Raw genomic sequence first — 16,799 nt, forward strand, 5'->3', positions numbered from 1 at the left:
CGGCTGCAGAGGGCGGGAGGCGGGCGGCGGAGGAGGAGGAGCAGGGGGAGGCGCGGGATAAAGGAGCGCTCGCCTCTGCCGCTCGCTCTCCGGCGGGGCTGAGGGAAGCATCATGGCCGCGAAGTCGGACGGGAGGCGGAAGATGAAGAAGGGCGGCGAGGTGGCGTTCACGCCGCTGCAGAACTCCGAGCACTCGGGCTCCGTGCAGGCGCTGGCCCCGGGGCTGCCCGCGGGCGCCGGGCCGGGCGGCGGCAGCGACGACGACGAGGCACCCGGAGGCGGGTGCTGCAGCGGCGGCGGCGGGGACGGCTCGGGCGGCGGCTCCAGCTGCTGCTGCTGCTGCTGCTGCTGCTGCTGCGGCGGCCGCGGCAGAGGAGGAGAAGGAGGGGGCGGCGGCGGGGGCTCGCGGGGCTCGGGCGGGGGCTCGTCCTCGCTGTGCCTGCGGCTGGGCAGAGAGCAGCGGCGCTACTCGCTGTGGGACTGCCTCTGGATCCTGGCCGCGCTGGCCGTGTACTTCGCGGACGTGGGCACCGACATCTGGCTGGCGGTCGACTACTACCTGCGGGGCCAGCGCTGGTGGTTCGGGCTCACCCTCTTCTTCGTGCTGCTGGGCTCCCTCTCCGTGCAGGTGTTCAGCTTCCGCTGGTTCGCGCACGACTTCGGCGCGGAGGACGGCGCGGCCGCCGCCGCCGCCGCCGGGCAGTGCCCCGCGGCCGAGAGCAAACTGCTGGTGAGCAGCAGCTCGGCGGCCGCGGACATCGACTCCGCCCGGCCCGGCACGCCGCAGCGGCAGGCGTCCACCGCCAGCAAGGGCAACGCCAACAGCAGCAGCAGCGGCAGCAGCGGCCCCGCCGGCGGCGGCCCCTCCAGCAGCAGCCGCGCCGACAGCGGCAGGTCGGCGTCGTGCGCCTTCTGCATCTGGCTCCTGCAGACCCTCGTCCACATCCTGCAGCTGGGGCAGGTCTGGAGGTGAGCGGGGGCCGGGCGGGGCGCGGGGTGAGGCTGCAACCGCGTGCGCCGGGAGCTGGACAGAGCCGCCGGGAAACAGTGCGAGGAGTTGGGGGTTAAACGGGGCAGAAAATGGAAAAGACGGTAGAAAAGGAGAGCGTTCTGATAATGTGCCGTCGGTGCGTGCGTGCCGGGCTCCCGACGTGCGGACGGGACGGCGGTGCTGCCCGCCGGGAACTTTTCAGGAGGTGGGAACGCACGCAGCCTCCCGGCTGCGCTGTGCCGGTGTCGGCGTGTGATGCCCCGCTCCGTGCTCCTTGCCGTCAGCTTTCTGTACGGTGTGATGCGGGGAAGGAACGAAACTTTTGAGTGGCTGCTGTCAGACACATCAGGCGGCGGTAGGCTGTGCCGTGCTGTGCAAGGAGGCCGTGCCGAGGTGGGCGCAGGGGGAAGGCTCTCCCTGAGAGGCAGATGGATGACATCATAGTTTGCACAAGTCGCGTTTCCCCAAGTTCGGAGCGCGTTTCCAGTAGAGATTTCTCTGGAGGCCAAATGCGCTGTAAATACATTTAGTGCTGCTCGAACGGGGCAGAGTTCAGCCCGCAGAGTGTGTCAGGCGTTAACATTTCCGTATGGAATCGTGGAAGGTAGATGCTGTTTTGTGCTGTGCGCTGCAGCAACGGCTGAAACGGCTTCTGGCGTTTCTTGTCTGCTGGGTGGGATGGAATGCTTTCAGTTTCTCTTCGGGAAACTCCGTTGTTTCGGAATTGTTGCATCAGAGAACGTAACTCGTTGTTACTCCGAACTTCTCTCTCTGGAATTCTTAATCTCATTCTTAATCCCCATTTTGGTCATGGGCTGCCAATTTCTCTGTGCCAGTGCAGTTGCCATCGCGGCTCTGGTTCTGTCCGTGGCCTTCAAGCCTCAGGGAACACAACCGCGCTACAAGGCGATGAGACCCTGGGATGCCGTAACAAAGCATCACTCATTTTCCAGATCCTTAGGTTTATTGCAACAAATGGAGTTCGTTCACAAGTGGGGAGAATCCGCAGTTCCTGGTGTCATTAGTTCCTTTGTTATTAGCTGCAACACAACTTGAAAGGAAAGCAGATTTTGGAAGGAAAAGCAATGCTTTGTCGTGGATCTTGTATGCTCTCGTGTGCTGTACCTCTGTATCTAAATGTTGGGCTTTCTGAATGATCAGGCTTCTATGCAGAGTGTAGCGCCGGTCCTGTAGGGGTGTATGTACAATGACTCCCATGTGGAAATTCACACCAATATCCATCTGCACAGAAGCTGAACGTGCAACATGCTGAGTGACGCCGAAGAGAGTTTTACAAACTCCTGTCATATCTCTGTTTCGGAGAACACGGAGGGAAGGGTTTGGGTGGAGCAGGGTGCAGTCTCCCAAGGTGTTGCTCTGCCCAAGGGTGCCTGGTGCTCCCAGCTGCTGGCTTGTACATGGAACACAATCCCTTTTGGCATAACACCTGCTCCCTGTGGGGGTACCTCATCCTCCCTACAGTTGGCTGAGCCTCTTCTGATCAGGTATAGCTTCTCTCCATGTTTTATATGCAGGAGTATAAGAGTACCAGAATATTAAATGACAAGTTGTGCTAGGGCATTATTATTGATGTTTTAGCTTGTTATGACCCCCCCCCCCTTTTTTCTTTCCTCCAGTGAAATGGAGCCATTGAATTGTTTGTCAGTAACTTAGCAGTACCAGCGGTTATCCACAAATGTATGAATTATCTGGTCAATTGAATGCAGTCTTGCATATCAACGCTTCATAATTAATTAAAGTGACTTCATTTTAATTCCCTGGGTACATCCCTCATAAGGGAGATCCTTAGCAGTCATCTGAAACTAATAATCAGCATCAGGAAGGAGAGGCCCTGTCAACCCCTGAAAAGCTCTGTGTGTGAACAGGGACTCAGAACAAGCATCATCTGTGGAAAATGAGTGCTATTTTCTGGGAAATGAAACGCTGACAATGAGTAGTGCAAAACTTCTCCAAAGTGTAACATCTGCACTGGCCTGAGCAAACAGCCCCATGAGCATTTAGGCTGAAAGTTCTGAAGTGTGTTTGATTGCACATGTCAGCACCACAGGTGCACCACCCCTGTCCCCACAGGTGAGCAGGTGCTGCTACACTTGGCTCTGTGCCTTCCTCTTCTTGTCTACTTTCAGTTTTCAGTTTTTCCTCTTCCTCTTTTTTTTTGGGGGGGGGCCCTGGTTAAATCTCTCCTATGCCTGTATTAAAGATTTCTAGCACTTATTGAGTTGAATCCCCCACCAGCAAAAATGAAAGTGGTATTTCTGTCCTTTCTCTGTTGAGAAGGAACCCTAGCCTGTGTCAGGGAAGGGGCAGGGGGAGTTAGGGACAGGTTCTGCAGCAGAGGGTGGTGGGCATGGAACAGGCTGCCCAGGGTAGAGGGCACAGCCCCAAGCTGCCAGAGTTCAAGGAGCATTTGGGTAACATAGGGTTTGGGTTTTAGGTAGTTGTGTGGAGCCAGGAGTTGGACTCAATGATCCTTAGGGGTCCCTTCCAACTCAGAGTGTTCTGTGATTCTATGAAAAGGGAGGTTTGGATGTTTGGTAGTTCTTGTATGGGTGAGGATATCAGGGTGTAAGGAGAGAGGTTTGTTTGTGCCTTGTTGGAAGTGCTCGCTTTGGTCTCACTTGGCATTTGTTGTCCTCTGTCTCCTCATTAAGTGCTGAACTGATTCCTGAGGTCTTCAGTTTCCCTTCATTTGTTTCATTGCCAAAGGTTTCAGGGGGGAATTGTGGCAACTGCTTATTTAAGGAGGCCATCCTGGGTACACCTGGCAATTCTTATTCTTGGATTAAAAGAGTTAAAGATGCGGTTTGACTAATTAGCTCTATAGGCTGACTTTTAACAATTTCGAAGCTTTTCTTTGTTTTGCCTTTAAGATTAATTTTTGTTTACAAATATATTGAAAGCTGGATCATTGAAAATGATTGTGTGTTAATTCTAACTAAAATGTGCTAATGGAAAATGAATGAGGTCTTTAATGTGGCATGGAACAATGCTGTAAGTAGGCAATCTAAAATTACTGAAACAAATTTTTACTGGAGTGTGAGGAAGGGGAGCTGCAGGAGCAACTGAGCTTCAGATCCATTCTGAACAGAAGTGTGTCTTCTTTCTTTTGAAATTGGTGTCATATTTTTCCCCCTCAAAATACAGAGGACTGAATTCTTCAATTTTCAAGAATAAGGATGTAAATGTCGTTTATTTCGGGGGGTTGGGAGCAAGGGGAGGGGGTGGGATGGGACAGACACATTCACAGATTTCTTGAGGACACTGTCCCTGAGGTAAATTCCATTGGAGTCTCTGAGGAGGTGTTTGCCACAGCTGAGTGCAGCCATGGGGCCTTTGTTGGTGGCTAATTTCGTGTTAAAATATGATCACGATGAAATCTGCTGGTGTCTGAAAAGGCATTGTGTCCTCAGAGTTAGATACAGGGACATTCCTTACCTGTGTTCCAGTGCGTTCTGCGTTTTACCAATGTATGGGCATGAAAGCCATACTGTGGAGCGAGTTCTCCCAGAAATGTGCTGTGAGAGATGCGGCTTTTTATTAGCAGGCTCCGGGGAGTACAAAGAGGATGTAACGCACAGGGTCTTTGTATTCCATTGTAAGGAGAAAAGGGAGTGAATGCTTTAATGTCCCTCCCCAATTTATAGTCTGTAAGGATTGTGCAGAGATATAAAGGCCAGCAGGATTCAGATAAACTATTGGCCTTTGAGCATGGCATGAAAGTATGTAGACACTGCCCTTGAGCATCCCTTTGATACGCTGAGCTTCCCAGGCTTAGCCCTGGCTTTCAGATCTTGCAGCGGATAAGGGGCCTTGTGGCTGGAAACTGGAGATAATAGCGTTCATTTGGCACCTGTGGAGCTGCTGGGTTTCCTGGAAAGCTTTTTGTTCTGGGTGAACAGACAGTAGGGGCAGGGTGGCAAGGCACCCAAAGTGAGGGGTCTGGGCTGAGCTCTGCCAGCTGTGTGGGAACCCACCTAGAGGAGGAGAAGAAGCCAGCTTTACTGCTGACCCTTCCAGGTGTCGCTTGTTCACAGGGCAGATGTTGGTTCCAAACTGAGTCTGGTTCCCTTGGAGTTGCCCTGCAGTGCACATCCTTCGCTGCTCTCAGTTCTGCCTAAATATTGGCACCATCTTTATCTACAGCTGTTTTTGTTTATGTGTGATTTTAAGAAATCGTTATCTTCCTTCTTTTTCCTGTTTCTTATCTGGGGGGGAAAAAAGTTGCAGGAGTGTTGTGGAAGTGATGCTAGATTCTGGTGCGAGCTGTGGTCCCTCTGGTGCCCTGTGAAGGCATTTTTTCACGGAGCAGAGTCATCTGCCGAAGGAACTACGTCACCTGCTCTCATAAGCTTCACCTCTGCGATCATCTGATGCTCCTAAAATTTCAAAATAAGAAGGGAAGCTGTGGCTGCATGATGTAAGAGAAGGCCATGCAACTTTCTCAGGTGCTCCCTATGAAGCATGCTGAGCCCTTAAGCTGAAATTTTGAACAGGTAGTTCAAATGAAGAAAAATATCATTAGCCCACCTCCATCCTTAAATAGGTTTGTGGTGTTTTTGCTCTTTGCTCCACAAAAGTAGTTTTGACACTTCTGTTCAGGAGTAACATAGGAGCTCAGTTTAGTTAGGTGGTCAATAATTCCAGCTGCCATTGGTCTTCACAGTGAGATGCAATAATATCTCAATCTGACACCAGTTTTTCTCACTGTTTTGAAATCTGTCAGATAATTTGTCATGTTGAGTCCAAATTTATGAGTCATAGCCATTTCCTAGACAAGATTATTGCATATCCTTCCATCTGTCTCTTAGTGAAGTGAAATGCTACCGCTCAACAATACCATATTTGAAAGAATCACAAAATGGTTTGAGTTGGAAGGGAACTTAAAGCCCATCCATTTCCACCCCCTGCTGTGGGCAGGGCTGCCCCCCACCAGCTCAGGCTGCCCAGGGTCCCACCCAGCCTGGCCTTGAGTGCCTCCAGGGCTGGGGCATCAATATTTCTTTTATCGAGTTACTGCAGTTCTTGACTTCAAGTCCTGTTGGCCACCCAATTTGCTTGCTGTATCTTTAGGATTCAGGAAAGGTGATGGACTGTCAGAAATAGGTATTGAAGTTCTTGTAACTTTTGTTTTTCCTGATGCCAGGACTACAAGGGACAGACTGTTGTGTGGGTGGCATAACTACATTTAAACTTTCACTAATGCATTCAGCAGAATAAATATTCCATTCTTTTTTTCCTTAAGACAGTGATATGCAGATGAAGGCTGCGCCTTTCATAATTTTTTTGGAGCACAAATGTGAAGCTTTACTACATTCTTAAAAATCTCTTACAAGTCTGCATACAAATCAGATTTGGTATTCAGTTTATTCTAATAACCTAAGCAACATGTAAAAGATGCTGATGTACGTTAGAAGAAAGATGCTGTACTTTAATAATTAACAAGGGTTCTCTCTATAGAGATTATCTATCACTTACATAAGTCTTCAGATTTTCAAAGGACTGCTTAGGCACTAAAATGTCTGATTGCTCAGTTGGCTTAGTACGCGAACTGATATTTTACACACAGAATGCTTTCTAGCAACTTACATGTGGGGGGAATTCGTATTTGGCTTTTGTCCAAATAAGTGGGAAATCTGTAAGATTTTCAGGTTAGTGCTTCAGAGGATATAATGTCATCATGTATAGATATTATATGTAAAGTTCTCCACTGAACTGCAGGAATGACTGTACATATGTGCTATGAATTCAAAGAAATGCTTCATGCTGTAGTTTGTTTCTAGATGTTGCAGCCTTGCAGAGGATTTGTCCAACAAGTTGAATTTTTCTGGATAAAAGTTCCTCCTTCTCCTTAACTCACACTAGGGAAAGTATGTAGCTCTGAAAGGTCAATATACGTGTCCAAATTCCCTGTGGGAAAGCAAGAAAGAGTAACATCACAGAGTGATCATTTATTCTGCTCCGTATCTTCAGGTTATTTACATCAGAGCTCTCCTTGTCTGAAAGAGTATTTTCCATCAGCTGGCTTAGTCCGTTACATTTGTACACAAGGACTGACGACTACAAAGATACAGAAGTTCTTGTAAAATTAAAATGAAATCAATACTTAAGTCATATAGCAGGATTAGCTTGTTCTCCCACCTCTCTGTTCCAATTAAGTAGCTTTTCATACACAGTGGGCTAAACACAGCAGTAACTTACAGTTTCATTAAACAGGTTGTTTGGGAGGGATTTATTGGGCGCCGACAAAATCAATAGTTCTTTTGCTTACATTTCAAGGTACAGTAGACACTTGGTTTGCTAAAGTGGTGCCACTTCTGTCCATTCTAGCACAACTGTTGGTTGTATAAATCGTGTCAAAAAGACATAGGAGGCAAACAAGGTGCAAAAAGATCTGTTTTGATTTTTTTTTTAAATGCAAGGAGGTTTATAAGAAAGAGAACACGATGGAGAATTGAGGGGTCCTACAAAAGGAGGTGGGTTTTGGAATGACACGGGAATGCCAGTTAGTCTTTCTGTGCTCTGTGCCTAACTCCAGCTTGTTTCCCTTCAACCTCTGACCAAAGAGAGAGTATCTGAGTAATGTTAAAAGTGATTGCTGGAGAGACTGGGAAGGAAGCAGGAAAGAGGAGGGGTTGTATGGCTGGGCAAACTCGCAGAGAATGTTAGGTGCAATTTTAACTCTGACTGTGGCAAGTGGTCATTTGAAAAATGGTAAATACAAATGTGAGGTGCCAGTTTGGCATCAATTTACTGGGAAGAGAGAACTCTTAAGTATGCTTCTGTAAACTGTAGAATTAAATAAATAAATAGGCCTTGAGTATATATTTTTCCAAGAGATTTTACTTGAATTTCCTAACAGTCATAACCCGAATTAGCATCTCCTGGTGATCTCTGATTGCTGAAGTGTTTCTTTATCACTCTTCCTCTCATTCTTTTCCTCCCTCAGTGGTTGAAAAGAGTAATAATGTGAGATTTTTTTTTTCCCAAATAAAATATTTGTTACTACTATACTATTTCCATTACTTTGCTACAATGTTCTTCTGCTGTTCAGTACGCTCGTGGTATAAGATTTTGGTGAGCTATATGAATCTTCTTGACTGACTGAGTTATCAGTGGAGGTGGTTAATGCTATAAGTTACAAATGATTTGGTATCACGGGTTGGGATGAATGGAATGAGACTGTTTTGTGGGGTGTTTTTAGAGGAAGTTTGGCAGTCGATGATGTGACAACACAGTAGATTCTCCTTCTTCTAAAATTGGAAGGTGTGACTTAGGCAAGACTAACGTACCAAGGACCAGTACCAGCTGCTCCAGAGAAAGATGCAGATGTTTTACCATGAACAAAATGTAAATTAACCTACAGATGGAAGAACAGTTTTTATCTCTTATAGCTGCTATCTATCAGATTGATTTCTGTCCTTAAGGATGAAGGCTAGCAGTGCCACAGTTTGCTGCATTACTCACTTTAATGGGATATTTTCTTGTAAACATCCAATCTGCCAACTTCTTTCAGTTGTGTTTTTCAGTGTGTGGTGCCTGGGATCATTAGCTCAGATCCAGCAGGTCCAAGCAAAGCACCTTGTGACAGTGAGCACTAGACTTCTGTTCTCTGTAGGGGCATCTATACCTCACACTAACAGCTTTCAAATGTACTTGCATAGAAAAGAAGAGAAAACTACTGTGCTCGTATTCTCATGGTTTAATATTGATCAGTGTGGAATTATGAGCTTTGTCATTACAGTTGTATTGTCATTTTTTTATCTTAAAGAGGGGTATGGGTGGAGTTATGTCCCTTCTTATCTTTCTTCAACCCTAAGTTTTATATTCTCACTTTATATGAAATTTTTCTGTGAGGCAGATCTAAAAGAGGACTTGGCTTTGCAAGGCAGAATTTAGATGTTCTTCAGATGCATAGACCTGAAAATATTACCTAGAAAATTGGGCTCAGTGGCCCAATTGTTAAGAAGTTCCTTGAAGAACTGAGACATAACAGACCTTAATGTCTTTGAAAGTGCCATTAAGGCTTGTGTTTCTGCATTTTGGCTATGCCCAAATTGCCCCAACACACAGCCTGAGTTTATCTTTCTTTTTCAAACCCACTGCAAAACAGGAACTAGGCTGAGTGGCACCAGAATCCCTTAGTGCATTTAGCTGGCAAGCATTGTTTAAACCTGCCTGAGTCCAAATCCCTGACAAGCATTACCAAGTTGCCTTATTTAAAGGCAGTACTGGAGAAATGCCCTTTGTGAGCAGAGTATTCATTTGGGATTTACGAGATTTGAGTCCTCTGCCCTTTCCAGCTGTGAGGGCTCAGATCCTGTCCTCCAGAGTGTTCCCTCTACTGAAGATCAGGAGGGACTGGATTGGGACATCTACTCTTCTTCTCACTGGAGCTGCATCATCATGCTGACAGAAATGTCATGTTCGTGAGGCCAGACAGGAAGGGCACAGTTCTGTGACCAAATACTTATGGTCCTCGAATACAGTTTTCCCCATCTTTCTGGTACTGCTTAATTGATTTTAGCTGCCTGCCTTTTAACCTTCTCTCTCTTATCCTAAATGTCCATGCTGCCAGTATTTCTGTTTGTGAACGTTCATTTTGCATGGATAAAGTGGACACAAAATGTATTGTACATACCCACATGAAAAATATCTGATCAGCTATAGGAGTAGGGTGAGGCAATTGGAACTGGTGGAGGCAGAAGGATTGGTACTCATTTCTTTTCATTAAGCTCTTTCTCTGTCACATAGTCAACTGTAGAAAAAAGGAGAGGCATTTCTGATGTGTCGCTCTAGTTGTTTCACCCTTTTCCACTGCTGTCTTTCTCAAAAGGAAATGAGACAGAAATTTAAAAATGCTCAAGTGCGCGGTTCTTGCTGAGTTTCTTGAAGATGGATTTTTTTGTAGCTGATCTTTATCAGTGTAAGAAGTGCAGTTTTATGGCAGAAATAAAACCTGAGCAATTCTTTATCTTCATTTCCCAACTTTGTCTCGCAGCTCACCACAAGGACAGGGGCTGGGGGCTGAGTATGCCCACTCTCCCACCAAGCCCCACTGCACACACAGCCCAGATTTTCAGTATGTGTCGTTTTGGTTGCAGTTTTTTACATGTCTGAATTTCAGAAAGAAGAACTATATCTCTGCTTTGCTTTCATTAGGGTTGGGCTTATTATCATTTTCGTTTTCTTAAAGGAGGAAATTTAAAATGCCTAAAATTAGGCAGCCAAAAGTAGTCTATCCTTATGAAAATATTATTCTTTAGTCACATATTGCATACCAAAAATATAACTACTCTATGCATATTGTGAAGTTTAATTTTTCTACTGTATGTTGAGTTACTTGTGGAAATTTGTCTAGGTGGAAGCTCAAACTAAATTATTATTTCAATGTGCCTGTCAAAATATGCTTTAAGTTAAACACGTTCAAAACATGAACATCTCTCCGTAACAGGGATCACTGGGATATGTAAGCAAAACCTTAGTATTTTAAGGATTTTATTTCCTCAAATGTTTTGTGTTTATTAAGTCCAAAATATGCTTGATAACTTAAAGTTCTGTCCTTCACCCTCTTTTCTTTGCTTACCTGTTTTTTCTGCTTTAAGTTAGCTCATCACCTGCTCTCTTGTGATGTTTTCATTTTCTGTTCATCTGCTTTGCAAACTGAATCCAATGTGCTGTGTTCCAATGTGCTGGGAGTTTTTTTGAATGTAATGAGGTTGCTAGGATCAAAGTCAGCCCAAAGCTTCCAAGCGCTGGACGTTTTTGCTTCAAAAACAGTGACGTGCTTGGTGAGAGCAGACAAATGAGCCAAGTGTAGATCTCATTATCATTTCCAGTAATAATGGTGGAAACTACATTTAACACAGAATTATTGGAAAAAGCATAAATGTATACGGAGTTCATAGTATATTAAGCAAAGATGTTCTGTAAGTAAAGACTGGGCAATTAAAGAGGATTTACCCAAGTGAAGCCAAATACAGTGCAGAGGATAATTAATGTGGCTGAGATAATTCAATAATAATGGCTTTGAACTTTTACAATAGCGCATTAATGTATGTGTCAGAAGGAGGGATTGCATTTACAATCAACAACCATTTGTTAGGGTTTTTTTACCACGTAGGTTAATTAAGAACTCATGATAAGGGACTATGAAGATTACCTTACTGAACTAAGGGCTGTTCTTGGTCCTTAAGTATGCCACTCAATATTTTTCCTCTACCTCAACTAACAAATTCTGTAGGTATGTTTTTTTTCTGTAACATCCTCTCATTCTGTAAATGTCAGTTCTGTGGCAGAGATATGCCATTAATAGTCAAATTGACTCAGGGAATTAATTAGCTGTTGGCATTTTTGCCTGCATGGCTACTGTGGAGGGCTGCTGGAAAAGCTAGCAAGAGTTTCAAGAGAAGCCAACCCACTGTTGCTTCCTAGGTTTGTCTCCAAAGAGATCAGCAGAGCATGAAAGCTGAGGAGCTGAGAACGTCTGAGAAACTCTGGGTTAAGTGAACCCATTCCCTTGCAAAATAGAAGCTGTTGTGCAGGCAGTGTCAGGGAATGTGTGAATTTGGGTTTGTTTTGTAAGCATGTGGTGGTTTTAACTTCATCAGTGTAGAAGTGTAGCCCCTCAAGATGGAGAAAACTGGTCTCGTGACCAAGCTGGAATTTGGGCCATGGGAGGTTCTTCATGCTTCCCTTCCTTCAAAAACCTTCCTAGCACAGCAGGAGGCTGATGTTATTTGGAGTTTTGGGGGTAGTTCTGTAGTACAAATAATGAGCGATTACTTGTGGTTTAAGAACATGCTCAAAGTAGAGTGGCATTTCCTAACTTCTCTCATAGTCAATTCCAGAGGTGGACTGAGTCCTTCTCCTTGAGTCCAACTAATCCTACACTTCTCATCTCTTTCTTATACAATCTGTCGGCTCTCCCATGGGAGCCAGACCCTCTTCTACAGGGTTAACATTTTTTAATAGGATGGGTACCCGATTTGTAGTACATCCTGCTGTTGTGCACTCCATATTAATATTGTTATTATAGATATTACTTGCAATGTATTACAGATGAGCAAGTTCTGTAACAAAAAATGAAGTTATGCATGCACACCTTGATATTTATTAAATATCATGTGATCTGACTGACTTTGCTTAAGTGCAGGAAGTACTGGATGAGAAGAACAGTTTGAAAAATGTTGACTGTCAGCTGAGTTATGATCAAGAATATTTCAGTAATGTCAGGAAAGTGTTCCTAATGGATATTCTGAGTAAAGAATAGACATGAAGCATTATATTCTTTCTAGTATTTTTTTATTTTGTATCTAATGTTAATTCTTAAAGGATTTTAAATTTCCGTGAACCAATTCATTGAGCTTTGAAACAATTGGGATTTAAATTACCAGCTTGTAGTCATGTACGATGTTTTCTATACCTCAGCAAAACCTATCTCCCTAATTTGATTTTATACCAACACCTAAGTAGGAGAGATGGCCAGTAGCCTTACAAGACAGCCAACAGTAATATGGGAGTCCAGCTTAAAGGGATGCTGTTCATAATCATCTTCATCAAAAAATCTTAAATATTCTTTTGAAGTTCACTTATGAATTCAGTTTGACTGTGTTAATGACTTGTACTGATTTCTTGAGCTTGAGCTTTATTATTGCAAATACTTACAGAAGGTGTATTTTAAGCCTGAGTGCCAGAATATTAATCAAAAAATTACTTACATATTCAGTAGTAATATTCACAGTTCATATGAGTCTTAATTTCATTACTCATCCAATCAAAGACCAGAAGCCATGACACATGATTTAAATATCAAATTGTTTTTGATATTTCTAATTAGCAGACACTAGGGATTGGTTATTAAAGAAATTAACTTGGGCACCTTGAATACTGAAGAATAACCTTGAATTAACAATAAGTTCAGCATTCAAATCTATTCAGAGAAAATTTATGGAAAGATTTAATGCATGTCAAGTGTATATAAAATATTTGCAAATTTATAAACAATATAAATATGATAGGAATATGTCTTCTTATGTCATGCCATAAATCACTCTTTGGAGAATTCTTCCTGGATAGCACCATAAGAGTTGTGAGGAAGAAGAAAAGAAGATAGAAGCATTATTTATATACGTTTCCTGTAATTGTTTTGGGGTCAAATATTGCAGCTGCCACTGAAGAGTGCACTTTATTCTCACCAAATATCTCCTTGACCAAAAAAATTCAAATTTAATCATCATGCAGAATATGTCACACTGGATTTACATTACAGTGTGAGGGTGTTGCCACTTCAGTGGTGTTTTCAATCCTTAAACTTCAACAACTCGTGCGGGCTCCTTTTGGAGGGGCAAGGATTTGAAAAATGTTTGAGAGCTTGAAGGACCAATGGAAGAACTGGGTCCTCTTCTCTGTTCCTACTGGCATTCCATGCTCAGTTTAGTGTCCGTCAGCTCCATTACAACCCAAAGCTCTTTGATTCTGTGATGTACCACTCTTGATACCAGAGGAAGGCTGCTTTGTGGCTCCCTTGAAGCTGCATTTCTATGAGTAATATTGGATTCTATGGGGAAGGGAGGACAAAACCATGGGAACAGTCTGGGAATCCTACTGATGGCCATCACTGAATGTGTATGCAACTGTGTCTTGTGCAAGAAATTTCCTGACACAGGCTGTCCCACATATATATATATATATTATATATATATATATTTTCTTTTTTTGAGGTGAACATTATTATATGGTCTTCACAAAGAAAAGAAATGCATGAAGGAGTCAGGTGAAATCTGGGAGTTGTCATTCATGTAGTACTCCTTTTTTTTTAATTTCCTTTTTTCTCTTGGCAACTATTTTTATCATATTCAAGCATTAGCTCTGAGAGAGAAATAATGTTCACTTCAAAAGCAGCTTCCTTCTCAATAAATAATTCAGGGCCATAGATTGTTCATGAGGAAATATCAACACACTAGTAGTAATTTAATATACTGAGCAATCCCACTCCCTTTGCCTATGTATGATTTAAATGGAATATGACAGTTTAGGGTCTCCATTTGCCCTATGGCACGTTGGGATCAAACTTGGCAAGTGATTGCAGCATTCTCATATCTTCTGAAGAAGTGAATGAAAGTTGCATAATTCAGAGAGGATTTCTTAATTACATGCTGAATCAGTTTGCCTGTGTTCTGAATTTGTGTTCTGAATCCAAATTGTTGCCCAGGACAGCTTTAGAGCATGTGAATATTTTCTCTGCCTTTGTTAACAAGTGTCTGGCAATTACGTTTCCTTTTTTAGCTTGAACTACTCTTCTAAAGCACAGTTTCACTATGTTAACTATCTTTGCTTTATCTTGTGGATGAAGTTATGGCCATCTAGAGCTGTCTTACCTGTGGTATCATCTGCAGAGGACAACCTGCTTTCTGGAAGTGTTAACATATTTTGCTGTTCTGAACAGTCACTTAGTATTGTTTTTTTTTGGTTTTTTTTTTTGTCTTCCTTTGTTACCTAGGCCAACATCCTGTGCCATAGGATGTCAGCTGGGAAATTTTGTGTTTCTTTCTGTCTTAAATAGTTACAATTCAAAATAGACAGATTTCTTCTAACTCCAGTACCCTTTCCTTATGGAAGGAAAACACAGAGCTGAGAGTCTGTCTATGGCATGGGACATGGATAGAAAAGGGCTACAGGTGTATCGTATCCAAACTCAAATTACAGCTTCTTTCATTCTCCACATCACTTTATGTGGAGGGGTTCATCTGTATTTAGGCTGTTTTGTGCTTGGTGCATCACAAATACAGCATTAACTTTCTTCTTCTTTGTCTCTACACGTGCAAAATTAGTGTAGACTCTGACTGAGAATAAACATCCCTGGGAAGTGGCTACATAATCAATTGAACCACAGCAAACTTATTTCTAGTTTGCATTTGTGGAAGTGGTTTTGCTTTGAAAGCAAGGGATGCCTACTGCCAATGGATGTTAAGTGCAACGCATTGTATCAGAAATAGTGTTGCTAGCAGGAGTAGGGAAGTAATTGTCCGTCTGTACTCAGCACTGATGAGGCCGCACCTTAAGTGCTGTGTCCAGTTTTGGGCCCCTCACTGCAAGAAAGACATTGAGGCCCTGGAGCGTGTTCAGAGGAGGGCGATGAAGCTGGTGAGGGGTCTGGAGCACAGGCCTTATGAGGAGCGGCTGAGGGAGCTGGGATTGTTCAGTCTGGAGAAGAGGAGGCTCAGGGGAGACCTTATCGCTCTCTATAACTACCTGAAGGGAGGCTGTAGTGAGCTGGGGGTTGGCCTCTTCTCTCATGTAACTAGTGATAGGGCAAGAGGGAATGGCCTTAAGTTGTGCCAGGGGAGATTCAGGCTGGACATTAGGAAATACTACTTTTCCGAAAGAGTGTTCAGGTGCTGGAATGGGCTGCCCAGGGAGGTGGTTGAGTCACCCTCCCTGGAGGTGTTCAAGGAACATTTAGACGTTGTGTTGAGGGACATGGTTTAGTGAGAACTATTGGTGGACAGTTGGATTGGGTGATCATAGAATCATAGAATGGCTTGGGTTGGAAGGGACCTCAAGGATCATCAAGCTCCAACACCCCTGCTGCAGGCAGGGCTGCCAACCTCCATATCTAATACTAGACCAGGCTGCCCAGGGTGCCATCAAACCTTGCCTTGAACACCTCCAGGGACAGGGCATCCATGACTTTTCTGGGCAGCCTGTTCCATCACCTTACCACTCTCTTGGTAAAGAAATTCCCCGATATCCTACCTAAATCTTCACACTTTCAACTTAATCTTGTAGGTCTTTTCCAGCCTTGGTGATTCTTTTATGATTCTATAACTTCCTGAGTTTGTCTTTTGTGTTTTCTAGGGTCTGTTTCATCCTAATGAGCCTATTGTTAGGTATTCTTCTAACCATAACAGTGTTTATTGTGATGATATATAATGAAATCAAACATAGGTACCTGTAATTGCCTTGGTGAAAAGATGCACCGCAGGGTTGTACTTCTCCAGGAGAAGAGCAGACTGCAGCTGAAAAACAATATGTTTTTTCCATGTTCTTAGAAGGAAATAATTGCTCTTCCAACTTCTGTAACATTCTCCTGTTCATCTAGCTGATAAGGGGAAAAGGTAACCAGGGCTTCTCACACAAACCTGTTCTCCTACAGAGGGGGCTGTAGCTGGGTAATTCTTTTTCCAGAGTTTCAGTATAAGATGAATTGATTGAGGAAGGATGCAAGGGGAGCCATCCTCTCATCATGTTAACCTGTGCTCGCTTGGGCTTTGTTGGAATATGCCAGCAATTCTCATTTTGGAAATAGTCTGATGATCACATCATCCGTGTGAAAGCAGAGAACATTAGATCAGTGGTAGATGTGTGTCTCCTTTGATTTAAAATGTCTTTAGGATATTTGGAAATTTCATTTATGTTCCAGTGGAATAAGCGTGTGGATTCTTGATGGAACAATGGTGACTGTAGCTCAAGGACAGCGCTATGAAGGATGAGTTTTGGAGCACCAGCTATTAAATGCAGCTGGATGAAAGAGATGTCTGTGGATTCCCTGTTGTCTGACAGAGAAATTGGCCTCAAGTTGAGGCTGACACGTGGAAAGACTTCAAATTGAGAAGCTGGAGAAGACTGGGGGAAGCTCATACCTCCTCTGTATTTCTCTATGTAAGCAAAAAGTGGTGCAAGATGAGTAAAACGGGGGTAAAAGCATGGAAATGTAAATACAAATCATAATTTGGATAGCAAAGCAAAAGAAAATTCTAAGCTGCTCAGGAAGTAGAAGAGGACACAT

At 43.8% G+C, this 16,799-nt stretch overlaps 1 protein-coding gene across 2 annotated transcripts in view; it reads left to right on the plus strand.

Annotated features, from left to right (window-relative positions):
* Positions 17-16,799, plus strand: part of XKR4 (XK related 4) — a 240,915-nt gene continuing 224,132 nt past the window's right edge. For both annotated transcript variants that reach the window (XR_002435067.1, XM_021386702.1), the window contains exon 1: positions 17-969. Coding sequence is in view for 1 of the 2 variants with exons in the window: in XM_021386702.1 (XP_021242377.1) it covers positions 113-969 (857 nt within the window). In the remaining variant the exon portion in view is untranslated. The remainder of the gene's footprint in view (positions 970-16,799) is intronic.

The sequence above is a fragment of the Numida meleagris genome, chromosome 2, assembly GCF_002078875.1.
Source record: "Numida meleagris isolate 19003 breed g44 Domestic line chromosome 2, NumMel1.0, whole genome shotgun sequence".
NCBI classification, from domain to species: Eukaryota; Metazoa; Chordata; class Aves; order Galliformes; family Numididae; genus Numida; species Numida meleagris.